General features: G+C 42.8%; 1 protein-coding gene across 2 annotated transcripts in view; it reads right to left on the minus strand.

Moving 5' to 3' along the window:
- Positions 1–1,847: 1,847 nt before the first annotated feature.
- dlgap3 (discs, large (Drosophila) homolog-associated protein 3) overlaps positions 1,848–27,542 on the minus strand; it is a 132,939-nt gene continuing 107,244 nt past the window's right edge. For both annotated transcript variants that reach the window (XM_065948539.1, XM_065948538.1), the window contains exons 3-13: positions 24,398–25,548; positions 18,744–18,955; positions 15,691–15,793; positions 15,387–15,603; positions 13,276–13,814; positions 11,389–11,483; positions 10,279–10,498; positions 7,750–8,044; positions 7,570–7,661; positions 7,217–7,363; positions 1,848–6,532 (exon numbers count right to left, since the gene is read on the minus strand). In XM_065948539.1, the coding sequence (XP_065804611.1) occupies positions 6,227–6,532; positions 7,217–7,363; positions 7,570–7,661; positions 7,750–8,044; positions 10,279–10,498; positions 11,389–11,483; positions 13,276–13,814; positions 15,387–15,603; positions 15,691–15,793; positions 18,744–18,955; positions 24,398–25,474 (3,303 nt within the window). In that variant the 5' untranslated portion in view covers positions 25,475–25,548 and the 3' untranslated portion in view covers positions 1,848–6,226. The remainder of the gene's footprint in view (positions 6,533–7,216; positions 7,364–7,569; positions 7,662–7,749; positions 8,045–10,278; positions 10,499–11,388; positions 11,484–13,275; positions 13,815–15,386; positions 15,604–15,690; positions 15,794–18,743; positions 18,956–24,397; positions 25,549–27,542) is intronic.

The following is a 27,542-nucleotide window of genomic DNA, read 5'->3' on the forward strand; positions in this document are numbered from 1 at the left end:
ACAGTGTGCCATTTCTCCAGGGCTTCAGCTCTATCAGACGTGCTCCTTTTCGACACATCTAGATCCATAAAATATACGAGATCAATAAATAAATTTGTATGTACAGAATGAGAACCACAACACAACAAACGTAAACATGATTTACACTTCACTGTGGAACACCCTCTTCTGCAGCACAGCTCCAATCTGTACCGCCGCTCCCCATCACTGCGGTGTTGTCATGCATCTTTGTGTATCCACTGGTGGCAATATGAAACAAAGTTTGTATCTAATGGCATCACTATTGCTATTTGCTCCAGTCAGTTCATCTTAAAGGAGAAAAAACAAACGCATTTCATGTTTGTATGTACAGTATACGCTGTCTTGGCACTGAATCAAATGTACAAAACAAGGGAACGAAAGAATAAAGCTGAGCTGAAAGACAGAAAAGCTCGCTGTATCAAACCCGTCTCATTCAAAAATCATGGTGTTCAGTGAGAAGTATAAGAAAGAGATGAAGGAGGAGGAGAAGTGGAAAGACAGAAGGGACCGGGGACTACATCAGTTTGCTACATTATAGAGTAGTATTAGGAGAGAGTAGAGACTGTATCCGTTTGATGTCCATGTAGATGTCCTCCTCCGACAGAACTGAGAGTTCAGAGTGTAATAAATACGTTGGAATCTTCCATTCAGTCCTTTAGTTTAATGTCTACTTTCTTCCCACTCCTCAACGTGAGTGTCCATCGTTATTCCCAGAGAAATGCGTCTTCCCAGAGTTATTGTCTGTTTCCTTTTCTTCTACTCCATCTCCTTAGTAGCAGCTATTAAAGACCTGTCGTCATTGATTCAACTATTTTTTGTTTTGTACACATGACTCGCCCTCCGATACAGAACAATGTTTACCCATAGCTATACTGACAACACTGTCTTTAACAATGAGAGTGATGGAAATAATCGATCCTTTTCATCACAATTAATCATACTAATATAATCATATTGTAGTAACAATATATGTAATATTGAGAAGAGCAATGTCCATTGGCAACGGGTATTTACACTTTTGTAAACTCCAGAATGGCAGGGTATTATTTTGCTAATTACACAGTAATTGCTCAGTTGTCTCTCACCCACATGGTTACCTGTGTGTGTACTGTAAAGCAACATTACAGTGTAAGTACACAAGCACTCAGACACAAACACACACAGACACACACATACAACACATACAAAGGCAAATATAAGAATTCCAGTGACTCATCGCTGAGGTTTGAGCTGCTCTGGAGGCAGAGGGAAGTACAACTTAAGAATTAAAAGGCATAATATTGAAGTTTCAGATTCCCTTTTTTGGGATACTTTTTATGTTTTTTCAGGAACAGCCGATCCATGTGATAGAACTCATTTTCTATACGAATGTTGTTTAAAGTGTTGGTGGTGACTCTGCTGTGGACCTGCCAGACTCCCACTGCTACCAATATTAATATCAGTACTTTTTAAACTATCATTATTATAGTTGTTACTGCTATTACTAGTTATATCTCTGCTATAATTATTACGGCCCGACCGATATGTGATTTTTGGCGCCGATAGCAAAATCGATATTAGGGAGGGAAAAAAATAGATACCGATATATCTGCCGATATCTTTCTTTGAGCTGTGTTACCTGTAGAGATAAGTAGATATAGATAGACACATTTATTGGTTGATTGCTGGAATGTGAATCAAACACTTGTGGAAAAGATTTATAATGAAGATAAGATGGTCACTCAACTAGAAAGTAACTGGGCATGTACGTGTATCACCGCTTCACACTCTGGAGAGTTATAATGCTTGTTGTAATCCATATAGCGCCCTCTGCTGGTGACATAGAACCGCTAGTGAAATACAATGAGACACGAATTAAATGACTTCTGACCGATGAATAGATCTAGTAATAACGGTGCATATCTGCAATAAAATGGCCGATAGTCACTGGATAAGCTAATATTGGCCAATATTATCGGCTGGCAGATTAATCGGTTGGGCTCTGATAATTATTGGCATTGCAAATGTAGGTCAACGTTATATGTCATTTTTGGTTATTATGTTATATCCCACCTTCTCAACCTATAACCTCTGGTGGTAGATCACTGTTTGATATAAATCTGTTTCTGTCATAGGAAGCTTTCCTTGCCAATGTTGCAAAGCGCTTGCTCGTATTGCATTGTTAAGTCTCTGCAGAAACAGACTACAAAGAGGACAGTCTAATTACTTTTGTTGTGAGATGGTGCTACGTATACAACATTTTGATTGATAACAGCAACAGGTTTCAATGAACTAACAGTGCACAGAACCTTCCCAGGAAATAATGATTCATTATTTTTTCTTTTTGCTAAAATCAGTTTCTTCGAATGATGTATCAGAGTTGTATTAAGCTTACGTTAATGTTTCTGAATACACTGGTTAACTTACAATGTTCATTGTGGAAAAGTTAGTCTATAACACAGGGTTGTTCTCTGTGTTTTTGGACTGCTCAAATGTGTCTTCATTTGCTGGGAGAAATGGAAGAAGAAGAAGAAGAAGAAGCAGCCACAGTTAATAGCTCTAGTTACTTAACCAGAGATATCAGCAGCTCCTTTACTCCTACAACTGAGTTTAAGTACCGCCAGTACGTTCCACCAGAGCAGCTCTGCCTCTCTAAAATGTTTCTATAACTCAAACTCAGATGTGCTGCTACAGCATCCCTCTGTTGCAGATACAGTATACAGCACACACACACACACACACACACATTGGCTCTTTGAGCTCCTCCACCACCGCTTCTTTCACTGCTAATCTCCAGTTTCTCAGAAAATGGCTACAAGAGAATGACGGCAAAAATTATTTCTAGTTTCATTCAGAGAGAATACAGACAACATTCCTGCTGGACTGATCCCGTCCTGTATCTCCAGGGTCTGTCGCTTGTGTAGAGTTATGAGAATCCCCTGAGGACAGAGGCCCGGTTCAGGGTTGGAGTCACTGCTTCTAGAAACTGAGGTACTCGAGAGTTGACTTGTCCGTCTGGCTGTCCATGAGGGGTTTTTGCACTTCTAGAAAGAGGTGGAAGGGTTCATAAAGTAGTTTGTCTAGTGTGGCGGTGAGTGCTCTGAATATGTTCGTACAACTGTACTGCCAGGTGCAATTATAAGCTGAAGCTCCAGTAATTAGACTATGAAAAAAATACAGATGGTTGGGTCAAATACGGACCTAATAGCATGGAACTTGTTCCACCTAAGTGTGTTTGTAATACACCTGTTTCAAGGCAAGGTGGCTGGCTAATACCTCAACTTGTGATTAAAAGTATAGAGGAGAAAGTCAGAAGAATTGGAGAAGAAGAACAAGTTGCTACGTTGGATAAAGGTCCAAGCCTCTTTGATCCGTGGAGTCCCTCAAGGCCTGGAGTTGTTAATGGAAAGAGCCTGCCATCCCTCTGCGTGTAGGTTTGAGGATTGTGAGGGTGGAGTTGAGAGGCCTTCACAGTGGAGTAACAGTATAAAAGCAGGTCTTTGTGCTTTGTTAGATGAAGGTTGTGTTACAAACCGTCAAGATGCTGTCAAGTTTGAGGGTGACACAAGAGAAGGATGAGGGGATAAAAGAGGCTGCTCTGCAGCCCACACTGCTACAAATGAATAAAACATGACGCCTGATTCTCAGCCCTTTTTTTTATCATCTTAAGGGCAGCTTGTTTCACACAGAAATGGTTAAAGTGATCAGTTGAGTTTCAAATCTAAACATTGATTGCTGTTTCAAAGTTGCCAGTATCATTGTCCTCAAAGGATAGAATCTTTGTACAAAGAAGTGACTTGTTGAAATAACTGCACTGTAAAATTTTCAATTTTTTTTTTCTCGATCACAAAAAAGTTTTGTAAGCTACAAAATGTATTTTCCTTTTTCTCAGTCAAAAACGAGATTTTGCTTAAATTTTTCAAAGGAGTTTGACATAAAACATGCAGTATTAACACCAACAAATTCCTCCAGTCATGTTTGTATTGCGAGTGTGAGTGAGCGAGTGAGACAAAGGATGGCATGTCAGTACAATTAAAACAATATTCTCTGCAGATTTTGTACTTGTCTATTTACATATCTTTCTATATGCCATAATGTGTTCGAAGAAACCCTCCACATATAGCTGGTTAGGCACATGGAGTAGGTTCTAAAGAGGAACTACAGGGAGGGGGTTACAGCAGTATATGTCAGAACCACACACAGATATACAGTAGGCCTAAGGAGGATCACACTCAGCAATCATCACTCTTGCCAGTTATTTACCCTGTGAACCTGACCCAGCACTCACTAACTGAAAATGATCATTTTTTCCACATGTATTGAGTCTGGATATGCCACACAGCTGTAGTATCACACAATGCTATAATCTATCATAATAATACTTTAGTATTTCACATTTGATATATACTTTTTTTGTACACATACTGTACTCAGTAGTCTCTACTAATCTAGAAATGTAGATTATATTATAAAATATACATCTCCCTTTAAAATAAGTGTTAGAAAAAAAACAGGTCATGCTTAAAGATTATTATATTCTTGTCTTTAAAACAGCTGATTTGGACTCTTTTTGTATTCATTGGCCTTCACTATTCGTACTTTGTGACACAAAGAATATATGCACCATCCATACAAAGACTTTGATTGGAACTATGTGCTCTGACATAAATGTGTCAATGAGACCCCTTCAAAGCTTTTAAAACATGCTACTCTCCAGTGGAGGATGATATCAAAAAATAAAGGTGTGAAAGGAAAATATGGTGCAGCAAACAAAACTGTGTCATTCCATTCACAACAAGTGTAACTCCATCTCAGTCGAATTAACAAACTCTATGAAGTTGCTTCTTTTCCATCATTTCACACCTGATGGTTTCCTCTCTTTGATGACTCTTTGGAAGGGGGGTTAGCGGGAAACTACATTGATGACTCCTTTTTTTGTTTTTCTTTCTCAGCGGTGTGTGAAATTGAGAGGATTTACTTCAAGTTAGGCAGAAGAGTTTGGCAGCTGTCCTTCCTTTGCCTTCGTGATCCACTTCTTCAAGCTTTTCAAGGCGGAAAAGTCCAATCCGAATCGAGGATTGCAAAACATTTCTATAAAATAAAGATCTTCTTTCGGGGCTGTTTCATCAGGGCATGCTGACAAAACTCTTACAAACCACTTATGTTGGTTTGGGTCTTTATCTGACCACTAGGTGCTGCTATAGTCTCACAGTGAAATAGGGGCCTTCTCAGCAAAGCCACTGAAATATATTCCTCTAATACTCCCAGAAACCCCACCCTGAACACTTGAAACTTCAGAGAGACTACATAAAAAGAAACCTCTGTGTTTTTTTGTGTGTGACTAGGATGCTCTCCTGCTGTCAAGGCTGTGATGCTTCACCAACAAAAAGCTCCTTTAAGCAAACATGAGTGTGCATACTGTACATATAGCACTTGCACATTCAAACAGCCTTGCTGCTGAATGCTGAGGGTACTCGCAGGACATGAAGAATGAAGTAAAGAGGCAGAAAGCTTGTTTGTTATTTCTTCAACTGGGTGGACAGATGGCACCTGGGTTAAAGAAGCTAGCTGTAGTCAGTGACCGTGCTCAGGGAATGTTCTTTGGGGAGTGTCGGCCATCCGACTTTAAGGGCATTTAACTTTATGGTGACCAATGACTCCATGTTTAATCATCCCTACTGCTAGCATTTTCAAAGGGTGTGAGTATATCTTGATTCGCATTCAGAAGATGGCAACAGGAGATCGAGAGGGAGATTCTGTTATCTCCTCACACAGAGGTTTTGTTCCTGTTAAGCCCTTTATTTTCAGTGATGGAGAAGTGCTAGGTGAACACGCACAGGCATGCTACTACTGCGTGAACATCCGCTGACAACTGGTATAAAAGTGGACTGTAGTTTGTTGTCAGCCCAAAAGAAACGCAGAGAATTAGTTTTAAAAAAAAAAGTCTATAGCTTGTATCTGCTAGCTACCATTTCAGGGTCTAGGCCTCAGTGTCTGTAAAATATCCAAATTTCAAGACACTAAAATGGCTGTCATTGCTTTTTGAATGAGCATGAGGAGTAAATTTGTAGTTATGTGACGAAATAGTGAGGATGGGTAGCAGATAAAACAGCAATGACCTGCAAAAATTCCAAAAGTGGGCTAAGAGAAAGACTGCGATTGTTGCCCAGGTGAGCTTCGAGGGGATGAGGATAAATGAGGAGGTGAGTGAGAGGCGTCTCAGAGTTCAAAGTCGAGTCTGGGCTTCAGGGATGTAGATCTCAATGCTGTCTGCGCTCTCTGTGGCCGAGTTCTGCCTGAAAGAAGCAGTGCGCTTTGTCTGCAGCAGCCTCCTCCTCGCTTCTGTTCTGTGACGGTCCCCGAGGTCCAGTGACTTCTCCCTGATGGGGAGGGTGTGTCCACCGATGCGAGGCACCACCAGCCCGCCTGACCCACCTCCGGCGCCCCCATCCATGCTGCTATCAGCCCTGAGGCTGCCACTCACCCCGCCTGCTGGCTTCTTTGGTAAGGGAGGAGGAAGCTTCTTATCCTCCTGGCCCAGCAAGGTGAAACATTGATAAGATGGAAACGGACGGTGGATTTATCGTGTTGGGTGGTGGAAATTAATGTTTTTTATGGTTGCACAAAAGGAATCCCATGCAAAAAAAAAAAAAAAAAAAAAAAGAGGTATAGGGAGAAACAAACAAATGGCAACCAAAAAAAATGGAAAATTCACGTAAGGAAGAAAAATGGAATCAGACATAATGACAGAAATCAACAAAAAAAAATTGGCAAAAATGTTCTCATGCGTGGGCATCGGAAGACATAAAAGGAAATGAAATGGCAAAGACAAGATAAACAAAGGTAATGCGAAAAGGAAAAGAAGAAAAGAGAAACAAATGTTAGGTTGTTATTAAGAAAAATGTAGTTGATCAGTTAGAAGCCTAATTGTTATACACAATTATTTAAGAGAAGTGTTTTCTTCTGTTTGACCAGCTGCATTTTTTTTTTTTTTTTTTTTAGCAAAGATGCTGATATGCTCTTAGATTTCTAGCAGTTTAAGACTCCACCATCTTGTTTTCCGCTCAGTTCAGTTCCTCTTGCAGCTGTGTATTTTCACAGCCTGCATAGGCTCGGAGGGCACGACCATCTGCGCTACTCTTCTGCACACTGCCAGCTTAGCTCTGGGGGAGTGCTTTGGGGAAACCAGGGTTGTGTGGACCCTGAGGCATCTCACCTTCTTTTCAGGTGGCAGCCTCCAATTAGAGTCCTTGACCCTCTGGAGGTCCTGAAACTTGACCCTGACATCCTCTATGTTGAGCTGCAGCAGATCCCAGAAGCCTGCCAGGTCCTGAGAGGTGGGCTGGGGGTACGCTGATGGGTCCTGGGCAGGCAGGGAAATATGTCATACACAGTGATCATTGAGAAAGTACTATCCAGGCATGCGTTAACAAGAAAACCATAACTCAATCTGCAGCTGTGTTTTTGCAGACAAGCTAATTTTGCCTTAAGCGATACTGAATCTCGGTTAAATCATGCACCGTATGTAATGATTTATGTCATGATTTTTCATCCATTGCACAAACTCACCACACTTTGTTGGCAGAGGCGGAAGAACTGCTGGACTTTCTGAGACATGAGCATCTGTGCACTGCCAACTGCGTTTCGAATCAACTCAAGAACTAGAGAGAAACAGCACATAAGTACTTTTAGAGATCCGAGAATTACTCTAAATCACTAAACTTTATCTGCAATCCTTCGCGAGCTCACCCTCCTCTGGCAGTTCGTTTTCCTCTGCCTCCCTCTCCATGTTCTGGCACCATCCTTCCATCCTCTCCACCTCGGTCTGCAGGAGACGTAGGAAGAACTCGCCGTCTCTCATGCAGGGCGAGGCTCGGCCTGAGTCCGGTAGGCTCCGGGGGCCCTCGAGGGACGGCGTCCCTGCCCAAGCTCGCTCAGAGGTGATGGGTAGGGGGGAGTGGGAACGTGGAGGCAAGTGTGGGTGCTGGTGGGGCCGTGGGTCTGCTGTGCAGGTGTCCGTGGTGTATCCACTCTGGATAAAGTCCTGCAGCAAACACAAAATATTGCTTGAAACACAGTAATGGTCTGTTGCCTCTCAACTGGAAGGTCAGGGGTCCAATGTGTCCTTGGAGAAGACGCTTAACTCCCAGTTGCCTCGCTACTTTGTCAATGGCATATGAATGTGTATGAATTGTATATGTTCATTCTGATGACCACTTTACACAGCAACCTCTGCCACCAGAATGTGAATGGGTGTGAATGGGTCGGCGTTACCTGGGGCGTAAAAGCACTTTGAGTAGTCAAACTGTCAAACAGACTAGAAAAACACTTTACCAGCTCAATTCAGGTCCATTAGCCATTAAATATGGCTCTAATCTTGGCTGCCCTGTGCTTACATGGGGACATTTATGGAATTATGGTTTGGTTGATGGAGAGATTCCAGGTCACTTCCAGAGTAGTGCAGATGTCCCCTTTAGGAAAGGCACCAAATCCCCAACAGCTCAGGCGCACTCCCTGTGTTAAATCCCCACTCTGATTTATCTCCATTAAAGCGGGGTACACACTACAACATAATCTGGCTGATTTTGGGCCCGATTCTCCACTTTCGACCAAAGTCAGCAAAGGCCCGACTATCTGATGGAACCAAAGCTCTTGCCTGATCTTGCCAGATTCTCCTTTGGTGTGAGGTGTGTTAAGAATGATTTTTAAACTCCCCTATCTGCTCGGAAAGGCAGTCAGGGCCGCCCAGATTTGAAATCGTAAATATTAAAATCGTAATATTCAAAATTTACGATCAGAAATCCTGTTGTCTGGGAAGAACACCAAGTACGGCTGAGCACGGACTCTCTGAATTGTCACGTGGAACAGAACAATAGCCAACAGGGAAGCAAGCTGACTGAAGCAGGAGCACAACAAATATTACCATGGCAACAACAGCAAACACAAAGCATAAAGTTAGATGGCTGTCATATATTCAGGACTGATTGATTTGTGGCACAACACAAGTGTTTTTACAACGTGTCCTGTAAGACAAATCACAATCCAACTGACAAGGAAAGGAGTTGGACCTAAATGTTTTGGATCTACCCGATTACACATTTAGTCGAGACTCTGGTTGTTGGTGAATGAATCGGTTAGTGTGTGGTGTGCTGAGTTGGTCGTCTCGTTGCACACCCCACACTGAACTGTTAAAATCTGTCGTCATGTGTGGGGTCTCTCACATTTTCAAAATCGTTTAAGATTTTAAAAATCTTCTAGTTTGTGCCAGGCCTAATGCAAGTCCAAAGATCCTGTTTGTGCATGTGTGTAATTCTCACCTACGAGGGTGAGAAGCATGTCTCTCAATAACTGAGTGTAAGCCAGAATTGAATAAAGTATGTAAAATGAGATGGTATTGTTCTTCTCATGCCAAAAAGTTGTTCATGAAAATGTCATAAAAATGTCAAACCAAAGAAACCCAAAGAGTTGTTGACCAATTATGGCTCAATGGAGCAGTTTATTCAGCCAGCTGTCTGCTCTCTTTGTATCATATGATGTGTTTTGTCACACACATTATTTTTCCAGGGTTCACGCTCATGCATTGTTTCTTAGTTTGATCAGAAACATGGTAAGACGTGTATGTGAGGGCACTCACTCTTTCTGCTCAGTGAGATTGGTGAGCGAATCAAATCACTGGAGTCAGGTGTGCGTGTGTGACTGATTGGTTTTGATTAAGCTCAGGTGTGGGGAGTTTATATAAACTCTGAGTCTCCATTGCTCTGTGCTGATTCATTATCTCACCTTCAGAGGTAGCGAGAGGGTCTCTCTCTGTTCTCTCTAGTTGTCTGTGTGTGTGTGTGTGTGTGTATATTAAAACACCAACAAATAACTTTCTGTGTATTAGTTTTCCATTGCCAGTCTCTCAGAGTATAACTGCTTGGCAGCAGTGGTTTAGTTAATTATTTTTGGTGCATTATTTTGCTCAGAAAGCATGTTTTGGCTCTCCACAATTTCTTAGTTTTTCTCCCCTCTCCAATATATCGCTTGCCATTTTTGTGTTTGTCCTTCCAGGATAACTTTGAGACACCCCTGGGCCCGCACCAGTGTCCCACTCCCACCAGAGAAAGCAAGGGCTACGAAGTTTAGAGAAAATTCACCACCAGACTGGAAAACTCATAGGGGAGAACAAAATGTACTTTACACCTTTGACTGATATTGATCACAATGCAGTTTGGTTGTCACACTGAATTTAGCTCCCAAGAATACTACCTGTAGTATACCACATCAGTGCAGACCTACCTCCCTGTAGGCCCACTGTCCTTGTGTGTGGACAGTGCGCTGACACTCTGCGTACTGGCTAGCTGACTCCGGCTCTGAAGAGTGCCTTTGGAAGGAACAGCCAAACTGCAGACTCTTGTCTTGTGTTGGCACTGCGATGCTGAGCCCTGGGAAGCCCTCTGGGTCCAGGTCGGCCTGCACGCTCGCTGTCACACTGTTGGAGCGCTTGAAACGAGCCCGTCTGCAACACAGGGTGTCACAGCAGGCCTTTAGCCATCCAGTCGCACAGAGTATCACATTTTCTTCCTTATATTTAGTACACAATCCTATTGGAGCAGGGATATTCATGCTGTCACTGCAGTCACTACTACTCACGCGGCTGTGATAAGCCCCGCTAAATCCTCTGGCATATGACGCACCAGTGTGTGCAAATGTCATGTCGATGGACACAGCGATGAGTGTTTACTCTATAACAAGTTAGTCCCCCACCTCCCCCATCTGTCTGAGCTGTCTGATGAGGTGTGAGGTGTGAGTCATTTATTTTTTTCTGTCCTCGCCCTACTGTTTTCTCCGCAGACGTTGATGATTGCAGAAGATCGGGGGGGGGGGGGACATTCTTAACAGGTGCATGTTCACACACTGCTGGTGGTTCGGTAGAATACGATTTGTGTGAATCTGACCAGTAAGCAAAGCCGGATGTAATTAGGAGAAGGGCTTTGCAGTAGCCATGGTTACAGTCGAAAAACACATTCTTGGAAAAAAAACAACAACTGTTACTGAGTTCAAGCTGTGATGTCTGATGAAATGTTAAATGAAATAATAGGATCTCGCCTAGAAATCAACTCTAGGTGGCTGCACTGTTGGATGCCCAGGAGATGAAGGCTTTTCAAAATTATATATTAATATTATTCACATAATTTTCTGTGCAAAGCCCAAAAGGTCTTGATGAAGCCACATGTTTTTGGGGCAACGATAAAGTGGCAAACAAACACGCATCTTATTTTGCAATTTTATCTCCCTAATTAAGCCGAGTTAAATGTCAGGCAAAATAACAGTTAAAGTTGGGACGACATTTCAAAGATAAATACTTTTACTTCTTCATCTTCTTCCATGACTTGTTTTTTTGTTTACCTTTTGTCATCCTCCACTTGGACTCCTATAGAGTGGACCTCTGTGAGTGCTTTGCCCTCTGCGTCTGAATCTGACAGAGTCTCTGAGCTGTCCACCTAAATAGAAGAAATCACAAAGAACCACCGTAAGAGCACAGAGGTATTCTGATACACATCCTATACACACTATACATAGCTAGAATTAAAGAAGAAGTTAGACATTTCCCCCCAAATAAATCATTTTTTGAGGGCTTAGATTTGAAGAGAGTGGAACTGCCATGAAGGTGCAAACAACAAAAGGAGCGTGGTTTACCTTTGCATAGACAGCGCCATGTCCAGTGCTCACTTATCAACATGATTAACCTTGATTATTAAACGTTATAAGTGTTGTCAGGCAGATTATTCAACTTTAAGGAGGGGCAGGTAAGCTCAACTCAACTTTATTTGTCCCTGAAGGGCGATTGGTTTTGCGGCAAGGCAGAACAAGACGGCAAAAAGACAAAAAAAAAAAAACACAAAAGTACATCCAACAAGCCAACACGGTAAAAATGCAAGATGCACTGAATAGATCAGCCTTCAAGAAATAACCGAGATCATTCGAGAATCATTTACCGATTTCCCTCTGGGATTGATAGAGTATTTCTGATTCTGATTATGAAACAACAGCGATCATTTGATTGAGGCTCTTAGCAGCTTACATTAACATAAAGTGTAAAATGGAATATTAGCAGCTCACTGTTAAATATACATCACTGGTAATAAGATCTAAAAAAAAAAAAGCACAATTCCAACACAGTCAGATACATACTGTGCAATACAAAACCACAATAAGATCAGCCTGTATACATAAGAGAGTAACTGCAGACAATGTTTCCAACAGAAACTGACCAAAGAGAGACAGCCGAGGTCAGACACAAACTGAAACACAGTAACAGCATCAGCATCACTGAGTAGCACAACTATCTCCCCCCCTGACTTGAATTAAGGAGGGAAATGGCTCTTGGGACAAAAGAGTACCCGTATCTGTTGGATTAAGAGGTGAAATCTAAAACGAGAACCAGAAGGGAGTACCTGAAACTCGGAGTGAAGGGGGTGAGCACTGATTGACAGGATGTTAATTGTAGAGGTCAGTGAGCCTGCTTTGTTGGGCACCTATGATTTTGCCACTGACCTTCACACTTTTTGAAAGTGATGTTTTGGCCTTTACACTGAGGTTTCCATACCAGCAGATCACACAAAAAACTGATTCCATATAGGATCTATGAAACATAGTCATAAGAGATCTGTCAACATTAAATTTAGCCATTTTACGGCGGCAGAAGGGATTAAAGCTCAGTTTATCATCAATCAAACTTCCCAGATACTCATGATTTGACCACTTCCATCACCGTTCTGTTAATGGTAGTGGTCTGAGGAGCAGGGGGCTTGCACCTGAAGTCCATGATCAGGTCCTTAGTCTTAGACACGTTCAATTGCAGGTACTATAAACCGTGGGAGAAGCTGTCTCTGTCAAATACTACCACCACCACTGTAAAGCTCATTTATTAACCCCTTATCGGGCTTTGGGCTTTTTTGGGCCTTTAATGGAGAGATAGGAGAGTCAGAAATTAGGGAGAGAGAGTAGGGAATGACATGCGGGAAAGGAGCCACAGATCGGATTCGAACCCGGACCACCCGCTTGAAGGACTACAGCCTCCATACATGGGGTGCACGCACCAACCACTGCGCCACCAGCGCCCCACAACTACGTAGTCATTTTAATGTTATTTGGCAACATGTAAAATGTATTTCAGAACGGAACTTTTATTTTAAGAGTCGGCTAGCTTGGCTGTGATGTCACTTTGAGTGTGAATAGAACGAAGCATGCGGTTTCAGACACAGCCCATAAAAGAGAGAAATCTTCCTGCACCTGCACGGCTATGGACGGCCTCCACTTTCTCCCACCACGCCCGTCGTCCTGCCCCCCAGCTTTACTCAGCACCATGCTGTTCTGAGGCAGAGACGTGGACTTCCCCAGGCTGCCGCCAGCCCTGCCGTCCCTCTCCCTGGCCGGCCTTGGTGGTCCCTCCAATAGACTGTCAGCCGAGCTGCTGTGCTTGGCCCTCACTCCGATCCCCTGACCCCCGGCGTAGGGTACCAGCTCCCGGGAACCCCTGACCCCGTCAAGGCTCTCTGCGGAGTTACTGTGCTGTCTTGAACGCCCAGGGCCGGTGGAGGTGTAGTATCCTCCCCTGGATGAGCGACCTGAGGGGCCGTCGGAGCTGCCCAGGTCCACTGAGTTGCTGTGCTGCTTAGGGCGCCCGGGGCCTGAACTTGAGACCAACGGCCCGCTGCTCTGGAAGTAGGCATCCTGGGTGGACTCGGTGCTACTCTGGGCTCGTACCGAGAGTGAAGACTTGGACATGCGAGGAGGGAGTGGGGGAGGAGCACCTTTACGATAAGGAAAGACTGAAGTGTCAGAAGAGCAGGAGAAAGGAAGACAGAGGCATAGTGGACTGTTAAAAGCGAAATGGTCACCACAAGAGCAGGGATCAGGGGAAGGGGATACTTACAAAAGGGACAGACTGTTAGTAGAAAGTGAAAGCAAAACAGTAAAAGAGGGAAATTTGTTGAGAGAGAAAGACAGAAAACATAAAAATCATTAAAAAATAATGCAAATGAAATATGTAACAGAAATATTCATAAACAAGACTCAATAGCACTTCTAATTTTCACAAAAAAAAATCAGCTTTTACTTTAAATTTCACTGCAACCCAGGGAGTAAAATGATGGAGTGAAGACAGACACGACAGAAGTGAAAAAAAAAAAAAAAAACTCTTCCCCTGAGCGAACTAAACTCTGCGTCTTAAGAAGATAAAGCAATTTCCTGAGAGAAATATTAAAATGAGGAGCGCAGATCCTGTCTCTTCCTTATCCCTCTGAGCTTCTTTCATCTGTACGTATATATACTCACATACACACAGTTTATTTTAGGAGAAAAAAAAAAGGATCAACTCTTAATGCATTTCTTTCCAAGCAACATCACCAGAAAGTAGCTGTCTGTCACAATGTATAACGATCCTGGTCTAGAAGTTATTAGCTCCAGTTTGGGAGAATGGATGTATGAAGGCTGATGATGTATGTTTGAGTTGTGTGTCGTTGATGCATGTGGACGCTTTACAGGATTTAGAACCATCATGGGAATATGCTGTTTTAAGCTAGGACACTGGAGTGGCTCTGCAGTGCACAGTAGTACTGCAGGTGTTTAAAAGGCTTGAGTAGTAGAGTGCAAAGACAAAGCAAACAAAAAAAGGAACAGTAAATGCAAGAACACCCCCCCCCCCCACACACACACACACAAGATTTAGGTAAAGAGGAGATTAGAGGACACAAGAGTGAGACTTAACGAGAAAATAACAAACTGTTGTCAGAGTGACAGAGGCAGCTGGAGACACTGAGCCATCGTCATAATCACGAGCACTCTGCGCCTAATACGGAGTCTCAGAAACCAGCGAGCACACAAGGGATGATGGTGGGAGAGATGAGATACAGAGGAAAGCTAGAGAACAAAGAGCATTCAAAATAACATGACGCACCAACAGCAACGGTGTAAGCTCATAGCGTACACACACACACACACACACACACACACACATATATATATACAAACACAAAGACAGAGCTGCAGAGGAGCAGAGGGCTTTGGTGGAAACAGTCAGATCACAGAGATTGAAGGGAAATGGAAGGAAAAAAAAAAGAAGAAGTTTAGAAATGAAAAATGGATGCTCTCAGTGCAATGCAGCTCTGACACTGACAAGTCGACAGGATGTGTGTGTGTGTAAGTTCATAAACATGCTTTGTCGAGGTACGCAAACAAAAGCTGTCATGAAATTCCTTTCCCCCTGCCGTCCTGCTGTGTCTCCCACCACCATGACACTGCAAATGAGAAAACCACACATTGTTTTGTCTCTCTCTCTCTCTCTCTCACGCTCACACACACACACACACACACACACACACACATAAACCGCAGACACTCACCGGCCCCGCTCTTAATGCTTCCCTGGGGGCCCGACATGGAGAAGACAGAGAGGCAGTCGTCGTCCTGGGAGCAGCCGGCCTGGATGGCGCGGACGTAGCTGTGGCTGCGAGTGCGGAACACGCCTGGAAGATCCAGAGCCTCCACGGCTTGAGACTCCACCTCCCCGAACATGGTCTCGCAGACCGCCTCAAACTGACGGTTCAGCGTGTCGCCCAACTAGAAGATCAGAGAGAAGGTGAGAGGAACACAATACCGTAGAAAGACCTAATTAATGCAACTGAACACCTTTTTTGTTTTTGTTACCTGTGAGCTGGTCAGAGAGCGGGTGTAGCTACGGGAACGGGTGTGGGTTTTTGGTGTAGTCCGGCTGTTTGGGTAGGAGTCTGTACACTGCTTACATGAGTACCTGAAGTAAGCAAATAATACATTATTGTGGTGGTTAAAACTTTTTTTTTGCCTGCTATATCAAAAGGATTATAATGTATGCTGTGGGTGTAAAATAATGGTTAATTTTTTTATTTTCTAGATTTTTTTGGGGGGGGGCTTTTTGTGCCTTTATTCGAGAGATGGGACAGTGGATAGAGTCGAAAATCAGGGAGAGAGAGCGGGGAACACTAACCACTGCGCCACTGCGCCACCAAGGCCCCAAAAAAATAATGGTTATTAATCATAAACTATGTTGTGTTACACATGACAGGTTCAACTATATACTCTGTTTTCCAATGTATGTTAAGGAAAAACTATGGATACAAAAAACCTTTTCTCTGGATATATTACAGTAGATGAGGGGGTTATATATGTTCCAGCATGGAAGGAGGAGCCAAAAAAGTGTTTGAGGCTAGAAAGAAATGGCTAAAACTGGATGAAACCAAATCTGTTATAGTTAAGTTTGCTTTTTGAGTACCAACTCACAGGACTCAATTGGAGCTTCTGCAATGTGTAGACACAACTGTCAGATGATACCGTCCAGAGATATGTGACATATCCATCCAATCACAAAACAGTTACAGTGGTTATGTTTTAAAATAAAAAGTGATGTAACAACAGTGTTTTTTGGAGGACACTAGATGTTTTTGCATAGAAGGAAACCCCTTTTTAAAAAAAAAAAAATTTCAAACCTCCCCAGAAATGTCTTTGAGTCAATACTGTCAATCAATAAAATATTGTCAATATTTATTTCTTTTCAGGTCCTTTGTTCTCGTATCAGCAGTCCAGATTCATCTTTTGGTCTGTCACAACTTAACTGCATGATCACATGGATACTTTGTCCCTCCGAATGGATCACAATCTTCAGTCGTGCTATTTTGGTCCTGTTCATAACATTCAGCAACACCCAGAACACCAACAACTATCACACGACATGTCACTGAGTCATTTTCCCTGCCAGCTGGAGTCCATTTGAATGTTGCATCCCCACTTTGAATTTTTTAAAATCCTATTTGAAATCATTATGAACATTGAAGTGAATGTGTTTTCCATGATTTCGACAAAGAATCGTAGTTAATGTGAAAACCCGGAGTCCAATAACAAACCACCAGTTCCAGTATATTCCCTGAATGTATGCACTGCTGTCTCCTTTTCTGTAATTGATATATGACTGTGCTGTGTTGGTAAATAAGTCAATATTATCTCTGGTATGATCATTTGAATGTTATTGAGGGGCACTCTAATGATGTTACATCATTTTGTTCAGCCTTTAAACACCTATATAATATCCTCCTGATGATGTCATCAGGGTTTCTCAGCATTTCTCTAATGTATGTCTGCTAATGTCAAGTGATCTAGTTATGTTGTGAGAAATAGGGATATTTTTCCCAAGATTTGTATCCATAGGGGAAAAGGGAAGAGTGAAGGAGTTTTTGCTCTTGGCGTTTCACATTTTAGCTGCCTGGAGTGCCTCGGGTTATTGCAGGTGTTTTCTGAACACGTTGAGGGGAATACAACTTTAACTCAGATGAGCACCAAACATCATTAGCACTTCTTTCCCAATTCCAAATCGGATGAATTGAGGCTTGCCTTCTGTGATGAAATTATGATTTAGAGTTGTTTGGAAATAACAATAATTGAGGAAATGCTGGTGACTATTGCTAGATTTACCCAACAATGATTTGAGTTATCATGATTTGAACAGAAAACAGGCAAATGTGCTACTTCAGATTTCAGTAAAATTGGTTAAGGCAAGGTGATTCTGTTTATGCATTACATAAGCATACATAAGTCTAACCCCAGAACCTGTATGTAGATACTGAGAACAGCAATGGCTTATTAGCCACTTCAATTAAACCTCTATATACTGTCAAATTAATGTGAGGGGACTCTCATGATAATAGCATTAGTAACCATGGGTTACACAAGCAAGTTGCCTTTTTTTACATTGTACATTGAGCAGTGCACTAAAGTATCTAATACAGATTCACATAAATGTATTGAAATGCAATGCTTAATTACAGTGTTGTCTTCAGGTACAAATAAATTGTAAATTAGTTTTTTGGGGATACATAGGCCTATAGGATTTTTTCCTAGTTATATAAAAAACATACGCAAATCGGTTAACATGTCTTTGTGTTATATTATCATATGACACTTTTTGGAATAAGTCATCAGTTTAAAGGAATAATGTGTGACTTTTTGATCCAGTAGATGTCGCCCTTGAGCACCAGCATGAAACCAAAACAAACTGCTGTTTGGCAACACCGCCGATATTCTGAAGCCTCCGCTCTCCTTCCCGTCTCCACTTGTCTATGCACGAAGGATTTATGAATTAGACCGCACCATATTTAAGTATCATTAAGTGCAAGCTGCAGAAACAGTTTCCTTTTGCTCAAGCTTAAATGGCCTGTGGCCTGCAAATGTTGTGTTAGCAGGCTAATGTTAGCACACTTTGGTTAACTCAGAGCTAATATTGCACATGAATTGACATGGAATGGCACGTGACATCCAAATAAGCAGCGAGTAGGTGAAGTTATTTTTCTTTTCTCTAGTCCTCGACAACATCTTTATAGGTGCGTGTAAACATGACGTAAACACCGCTCTGACAACAGTACAGCTGGAGGGACTCACGCTTCTCACTCATTGTAGACAGTCATGACTCAGAGAGACATTTACAGAGAATATACTTGCGTTCTGTGTAAAATGTCACACATTCTTCCTTTTAAGGCAGATATGAATAAACAGATTTGTAACTTACAGACAAAAGACTGCTTTTGAATGAAACGTGCATTTTTTTGTGTGTATATATGTATGTGTATATGAGTAATCTTGATAAAGCTATCTTTCACGGTCCAGTATTGCCCACTTGTATTTTTTTGGTCAAGTCTACCAGCATTTATATTAACACAAAATGTGTGACATTAGACCTTTGATCCATGCTGATAGACCGTCTGAAAGCGTCCCTCTGTGCTATCAGGGTTGATTTAGGAGAGGCTTTTGGACTGGTGTCTGAGTCAGCGCTGTCATCATCGCCCATGGCCTTGATGTAGCTGCCGCTCCTCATGCGACGACACGGAATCTCCCCTCCGCTACCGTCGTTACCACCGCCATATCCACCGCCCCAGTCTTCTGAGGGGACCTGAGACACAATCACAACAACATTCACAGAGTCCTGATTAGTATAGGCAGCACCACAAGTCTAACTGTGCAACTGCATCATTCAGTACAGTGAGTATTAGTGCACAACCATGTAGTACATGGTTAACTTTATTGTAGTAAGAATTGAATGGGTTAGAATGTGTTAAAAGTAAGTTTGCATTCTTCCTCTACATCTACCGTTAAGGAAAAAGAAATAACTTCCAATGTGAATGAATTAGTGTTCAGATATTGAGATGTTTCTCTCAATATCCAGGACTTCTCAAAATAGAAATATGTTCCATCTACGAAAAATATTTCAGACCACCAACAGAAGGAGAGAGGGATGAATCAGACTCACAGTCATGGCACACGTGCACCCCAAAACAAACATACCAGCGTTGATAGCTCAAGCATGCTCATGTACACTTTGAAAGCAATCACACAAACGTGCGCGCACACACACACACACACACACACACACACACACACACACACACACACACACCCGCTCACACACACACATGCACATGTTTGCATACAAGAAAGATAATGTAAAAGAAAAAGAGAAAGGGACAAAGGGACTTACAGAAAGAGAGAAACTCTGACAGCTGGAGAAACACTGACACAGAGAAGGAAAAACAGCGTAAGCTAAAAGCCAACAGACGGAGAGCAAATAAAACAACACGCACACAGGAGGCCAGGTAGAAAAGCATGGTGGATGGACTCACAAAAATGTAGGCAGACAGATGCACAGGTTGTCAAAAAAAAAAACAGTCAGACAGAAAGCAGTGAGACAGCAGAGCAGGCAAATGAGAGTCTGATGAGAAAACAATATGACATAGGAACAGAGTCGAGATAAGGGGCTAAGGAGGTGGACAGCGTGTCGATGGTTGACAAGGAGCAGCGAAATGAAAAAAAAAAAAAGATGGACACGTTCCCACTTAGGCTGTCATGTAAAATGTATGAATTTCATGATAAGGGCAGAAGGCTTTCAAAGCTTTCATATATCTAATAAAAATGCTGTTGTCAACTTGTTCAAAAAAAATGTTCCATGATTTCTCAGATTTGATCACTCTGGCTTTCCCTGCCTGAAAAAACTCTTAATTGCATTGGTTTTTTAAAAATAAATCCATAATTTGTGGGGAGCCTGACCACTGAAATAACAGCAAGCCAGATAACAGTCAACCTACTGACACAAAATGGCCTCAAAAACATTTATATTATTACTACCAAAAAGTTATAGCTGTGGTGAACATGGGAATTAGCATTTAGCATGTAGCTTATGCCACACACGGCGAGCGACATTATCGGCATGTTTTATTTCTAGCCACCTGATAAATGTTTGCCCAACTCCAACGAGTCCAACAATTTGATTTATCTAGTTCCTTATGGTGTTAAATTGTGCTTGGCAGGTAGTGCAGTGTTGGATTCTGTAATGTTTTTTTTTTGTGTGTGCTGAAAATAAGGCGATGCCTGCGAGCTTAGTCACCAGTACTGCACTCTTGCTCAGCCCCACCACCAACCCCAGCATCCACTGGTAGGCTCAGACTGGGGGGTTTAAGATATCATCCCATCACTCCTCAGATGTCTGCATGTAAATTAAAACTACGAAGATGCTTTACATTCCTGTGTAGTTAACAGAAACTGTAGTTAGTTGATTTTCATACAGACCTATAAGTTGACGCTTCTCCTTATGCATAGTCACTGAATCTGACGTACACATGAAAAATATATGAACAGCTGCAGATTAGATTTATTTGCAGGAAACGATACCAATACTTGTACAAAGAGCCGGCCATATTGTGGAGGAGCACTCTGTATAATGAGTAAATATTTGTGTTCGTGAGTGTACATCCCACCTCTTTTCCAGTGAAGATGAAAGCTTCACAGCATTTTTGCAAATCCTGTGAGGTGTGTAGTCCCACACTAGAGCGAAATCAAATGAAAACACCTACACACACACACACACCGACATACACACACATAGCCAAGGCCCCAGGGTTTAGCATCCAGTTGAGTGTGTGTTTTTAAGGTCATCACTTAAAAGATCATTCAGCCTAATCTCCCGATCCCCATTGGCCTTCCACTATCTCGCTCATTTTCTCCTACTGCTCTTTTTTCTCCCCGTCTTGCTTTGCCCCTTGGCTACCATCACCTCTTTATCTCCTTTCTATCCCTTAGCCAGCTTTGCTATCTCTGCATCCCTCTACCTTGCTCTTTAACCCCCTCGATCTTTGTCTAGGGCTCCCTCGCTTTTTCTGTCTTCATTTCACTCTCGCTATATTTCCTTTTTTTTTATCATTCCTTATCTTACAAACTCAGGCCAAGAGGGAAAGGGTAAGGGAATAGAAAGTGCTAGGTTCTGATGCAGCACATTGTGATTGCCGTTGACGCAAGGGGAGGAAACCTAGCATGTCTCTTTGCCTCTGACCATGATAGTTCAGACTTGTAAAGCTTCACCTTCACCTTGGCTAATGTTTTGGTTTTATCTTTGAGCTGCTTCCCTTTTTTTTGTGCTATATTGTTGCAAACTAATGTGACGCCACAAAGTAGACTTGCTAGTTAGCTTAGCCATACTGTTCATGTTTAATGATACAAAATGCTAATTAGTAGCTTTAAGGAAAATGCACTCTATTTCAATGGCTTCTCTTTTGTTCTTCAACAGAATCACAATGTTTACATGTGCAAAAAATACAAGATCATGACCTTGTTACTTTAAAAAAAATATCTGTGACTTTTAGGGTGGACAAAACTTTCAGAACTTTGCTCATGTCCTTGACTGAACTTAAAAAAAAACTGGCTTTCACTTGTAAGCTGTTCATGAAGATAATACTTAAGTCAGACAAGGAAAAAAAGAATGGCCTCCATCTTTCATCAGCTTGTCTTGTAGCTTACTATGAATACTATATTTGTCTTTGTTAGGTTATGTTTGTGTGAACTCTGTTGCTCTATTTGTCCTTCTCCTTCTTCCTTCTTCCTGCTTCCCCCTCAATCCCACTTTCCAAGCCAAACAGTTTTGGCACATGGCTTTTCAACATCAGTCTGGTTTTGCTCGGGGGTTTAAAAGGGGGTGTTCCGGAGACCCTTCGGTATCAGCCGCCGTGCTGGAAATTATGTCTTCTAATTACTCTCAGTCAACGTAGCGACAGCCTGAGAGCGGGAGAGTTTGGTTTTAAGCCTTACGACACACTCTTACGTCGCGTCCATGCACCTTTCAATCATGTCAGCTATGCACCGAACTATTATTGTTCCTAACACATATTGTTCCTAAAATCATGACGGGATGTTTAAAATAAATTCAGCCCCTGTACTGCGTGTGCCAGTGATGACAATAACTAATCAGAGTTATTTTGTTTTTTGGGCTGTAAACATGTTATTTTATGCAGTAAAAATAGCTTTTTTTGGCTGCGGTGTGTATGCTCTTGGGCTCCTGAAGATAGCCTCAAGCGGACACTGACTTTGTAGCTTATTTTGAGTCATTTTAGTAAGATACAGACATAACACGTGGGATTTCTTCATAATAAAGGCTGTCAACATTGTGTACCCGCGTGCTCGTGCTCGTGCTCATGCATGAACTGTACCGTGCTGAAGCACACCTCTCCGAAGCGTGCCATGGCCAAGGAAGTGTACCGTGCTTGATCACGGATTGGAGCACTCACATTATAAACGAATTGGACTTTAGGGGTGAAGCGTGCTTGGGCACGGTATGGATTGCCTAGTGTGAGTGGGCCCTTAGAGAATGTGGAGTTTGGTAATCCTCCTCTGAGGGTTCATCACCTACACCCCCTACAGACTCTGTGTTAAATAAAGTCGACATGTTAGTAAATCAAATATTTCTATCTGTTTTAAAGTCAGCTGTAGAACGTTTGATTTATTTCATGCTCTGGCTTCACTTTTTTGTCATAGAGCTTGGAGCTGTTGCTTTAATATGGCGCCTGTGCTATTGTATGCCCAAAGGTCTAGTAAAGTAGAAGAGACCTGAACAGCTCTGTATCTGCAAGCTACAGGAAGCTCCTGCTCTGAACCAAGGATCAATCTGGCCGACTGCAGCAGATCTAACCTCAGCACAAAATTCACTCGACATGCTATCTCCTCCATTCTCACAAAACTGCAAGTGACACTGGAGAACATATAACAGCTGCAATGGGCAAGGTGTCCTAAAGGTGTGAATGTGGTGGAAGCCTCAGGCACAGAGGCAATTTTTGCTGGGATTGTACTTTGAAAACACTAACACACACACACACACACACACACACACACACACACACACACACACACACACACACACACACATGCACACACAATTGTGCTCTCTCAGTCTCTTCTATCAGCAGACCTCAGCTGTGTCTAAAGGATGAGAGTTGGAAAAACACCAGGGACTCCTGTGGCTACCTGCTGTTTCCGTAGAAACATAGCCTGCGTGACAGCTCCACCTCGGCACAGCTGGAGATCTGTGCAGGTGTGTTTATGTGTGTGCGCACTTTCAGCTGATTTTCTTTTCAGTACACTGTAACAGCCTCTAGCTTTTCATTTTACGCAATTCATGTGTCCAAATGAGAGCAGGCCAAACAGAAAAATTGCAGGTGTTGCTTTTGGAGGAATACCATGGGGACAGGAACTGAGAGACGGACTGCTGAGAAAGTCATTAAATATCTCTGTGTGGTTGACCATAATCGTTTTCAATTTCAATTCAACTTAAATTCAAAGGCTTTATTTGTGTGAAAGTTACAGAAACACTATTGCAAAAACATCAAAGCAGAGAAAATGTTTTCTTGTTCAGTTAATGGGGTCCCTCAGGTGATCATTTAAATTGTTGAAGCCTGTGGTGATTTTTTTTGCTCCACGTCTTTTATTTTTTTGGCCTTTCTTAAAAAGATTTCTTAGTATCTCAAATACAGTGCGTTTGCTTTAGGGTTTCATTTTTCAAGAATGCTAAAAAAAAAGCTTTTTGTTCTTTAAATATATCTGAACCCTGAGTTTTCACTACATTAGCTGCTTGGGCTTAATGCATGCACAGTAATCATGTGATCAAATGAATATAATCCAAAACATGAAAAAATGTGGAAAATTGATGACTAATGACGGTAACCTTAAATTATAAGAAGTGTTTTAGCATGACTTCAGATCGTATTCATGGAGATGAACCCTTGCACATACCGAAAACCTGTTATCACTGGAATTGAGTCTTGACTCCTAGAAGAAATGTTTTGATAAAGAACAAGGTGAGTGAAGGGATCATCAGAATGCTCATGCACAATGTCCAGTGCAATGTAGTATTGCTCCGTTTTGCTAGAGGTCAACACTGTTCAGCAAACAAAGTCATCCACAAACTCTCCAGAAAAAAATACCTTCCCCAAAACACGCACACGCACACGCACACGCACACACACACACACACACACACACACACACACACACTGGTTTAAACAGCAGGTGTACTCACCTGGAGGTAATGGAAGGTCCTCTCCTTAAGCTTACTCTCAACGGGCACGAGGGCTTTCTCGTAGCTTGCCCCCCTGGAAGAAGGGTACACCTCTCTGGCCTGACTCACTGTCATGGCTGACCAGGTGCTCCTTTTCATAGAGTGGCCATGATGGCTATGGTGTCCCCCTCCTTCACCTCCGGCCAGAGCCATGGTGGTACAAGCCATGCACTCCCCAGGCATGGGACCACCCCCGCGGTCTTTGGGCCTCTTCATGGTGAGCTCCTGGATTGCTGCATCAAGGCTCTCGTGTCCACTGGGGTACCCGCGTCTTCCTCCACTGACCAAGTAGCTGCTGTCGCTGTCAAGGTTGTCATCAGAGCTCCACCAGCCAGCCGTCCTGCTGCGGTGGCGTCTACCTGATTCATGCCGCGAGTCTCCGCTCTTGCTACGTTCTCGAGATTTGTTCCTCCTGGTAGAGCGAGACTGGTGTCCCGAGTAGTGGCCTCCTCCGTCCTCCCCTCCACTCCTGTGGCCTCCCCCTCTCTCGCCTCGGTAGTCCCCGCCCCCTCTTGTGCCATTGTACTCGCGTTTGGATGGAGCCTCCAAGGAATGGGACTTGGCGAATAGGCGCTGCACTGAGTTGACCAGGTGGCGGATCCTTGAGGGGCTTTCGCTACGTTGCTCGGCACCCCCACTAGTGGTGCGCTGGTACTGCAGGGTGTGGAAGCCATCGGGATGAAAGGGCACCTGCTTCTCAAACTGGTCCATTATGGTGGGGGGAATGCGATGCCCCTTCCCTCCATGGCCTGAGGACAGACACTCCTCACAGGAGTCAAATGACTGTAGAGGTGGGTGCTGACTGGGGTAGGAACGGGGGAAAGTTCCCCCTCCAGAATGGCTGTGGGAGTGGGAATGGTGCCTTTCCAGCGCCAGGGCCTCAGCCGGACCTCCTGGAGGGTAAAAGTGGCCATCATGACCTTGGTAGTAGTCCCTTCCTGGGCCATCACATTCCTCAGGTGGGCAGTGGCAGGGCCCTCCTCCACCACCACCGGAGGAGTGCTGAGACATGCTACGGCTGACATGGTACCCTTTCATAGGCGCCGGGGCATGGTGGGCCGTCCGGGCCGAAAGGGGGCGCTGTGGGCGTGACAGGGCTGCACCGGTCTCACCTGGGAGGCACAAAAATAAACAGCATTCAGGTCATGTATCTTGACACCTGGTATGAATGCATTGTGTTCAAATGAATTCAAATATGAATGTTATCAAATCAATCGTCTCATTAAACAGATAACTGAGAGTTGATGAGTAAATGCTGCCGATCTCCGACAATAACTCCTCTATTTTCTTAAAGCAGCAGAGATGTCAAACTTTTTAAACAGGCAAATGTGAAAAAATGTGGGAAAGAAACTTGAATTGTACTAAGGACATTCAAAAAATAGATATAAACCTTAAAACAATATTCTGGGCATGGTACAATTGTAATGAACTGACATGATGTTTTTGCACTGTGTTCTTTCGATGTGTGAGACCAGCAGGGGATAATGGACTTGAAGGTTTAGTTGAGAAACATGAATGGGTACGACACATCAAAAAGAACAATAACTTCTAGACTGATGTCCAGATTGCTTTCTCACTTCTCACCAAGTCTTCAGCTAAAATGAAAGTGAAAGTAATATTTTTGTCTTAGTCTGATTAACATTATTTTGATTCCGTACTGCAGTTGTTACTAAACCACATACAAACAAAGCAATAATAAGCATTCATCCTGCAGGCTGCAATAAGGAGACACGCGGCTTCCTTCTCATTCATCTGAATGGCTGCTGTGCTGATATATCAGCAATATTAGCCTTTCATTCTTTCCCTCTCTCTGCGTCTCTTCAGTTTCTGCTCTGCTCTCCAGTTTAGCACCTCATACTCTTCTCTCCCTTCTATCGTTATATTCATCAGCCCAGCACTGCTTGCTGTCTTTCTCTCTTTCCTCCATCCATGCCCACAGGGAGCCTCTGAGCATTCACATGATTTACAGCAGAGGAAAACAATGTTTTTATTGATCACCTGCATCTTAATGCGGGGAAGAAAAAGCGGCGGCAAGCATCCAAGCATAATCACAAATGTCTCTGCTATCAATTACAGACACAATCCCCTGTTTTCAGTACCAGCTGTATGAAAAAAATGATTCGTAATATCCAGGTGACCAGGCAGAAACCAAAGGATAAAAGTGCAGGAGAGGATTGGATCTTCTGAACAAAACAAATGCAGGAAATGAAATCAACACACCTTTCCAAGCTGCAGCAAGAATGTAAAACAATGGAAACCTTATCTCTGTTTGTGGTAGGTAAAAGTAAACAGAATGGAAACAGGATTAAGCCTTTCTTTGTATTGCCTTTCTTTCTTTTTTAGCACTGGATAACAACCAAGATTACATTTCAAATGTGGTAATCATCTATTTTATTGGACTGGCATTAATTGCTGCTGCTGTAATCACATCCTTTAATAACTGCGCTCTACATTCACATCGCTAACTATGTAATGAATGTAACGCACAAAGCCGGTTTATATGCACTCAAGTATTTCCCTTCATTTCTAGATTTGATTATATTGAGATGAAATTACGAGATGAGAGTCGGCTTTGCTGGATATGACTCGCTGTTCCTGGGAGTGTTTTTGCACTCTTGTTCACCAGCTTTCACACAGAGATGAGAGATAGGGGGACAGATGCTGGGATAATCATTAAATAGAGCGTGGCCTGTTTGGCTTGATTGGCTGAATGAGAGCTGCCACCCAGGACGCTCACCCACAGCTAGCCGTGTCATTGGTGTAGCCGTGGCGACGGGCCTTTCCAAGTCAACGTCCCACTGTGGACAGATTTCAGACAGCCGTGGCACCTGGGTGGATGGGGGCCAAGCGTCTCATTTGCACGCTTTACGGGACTGGGATGCAGTGTGTCTCCTAGCAACAGGGGCTCTCAAATGTCAGTCAACCGCTGTCATGGGAAAAGTCAACCCGAGGCCAGAAGGTGAGAGACCATTTCTGTGAATACGCCCACAACTTCTTATTTTATTCTCTTCTGAAATATAGAAAAATGCTCAATTAAGTTTGTAGCTCTTTGCAAAGTTAAGTGAGATAATTCAAATTTCAGATCAAATAGAGCTCTAACTGAATA

This window comes from Labrus bergylta, chromosome 19 (assembly GCF_963930695.1).
Source record: "Labrus bergylta chromosome 19, fLabBer1.1, whole genome shotgun sequence".
NCBI classification, from domain to species: domain Eukaryota; kingdom Metazoa; phylum Chordata; class Actinopteri; order Labriformes; family Labridae; genus Labrus; species Labrus bergylta.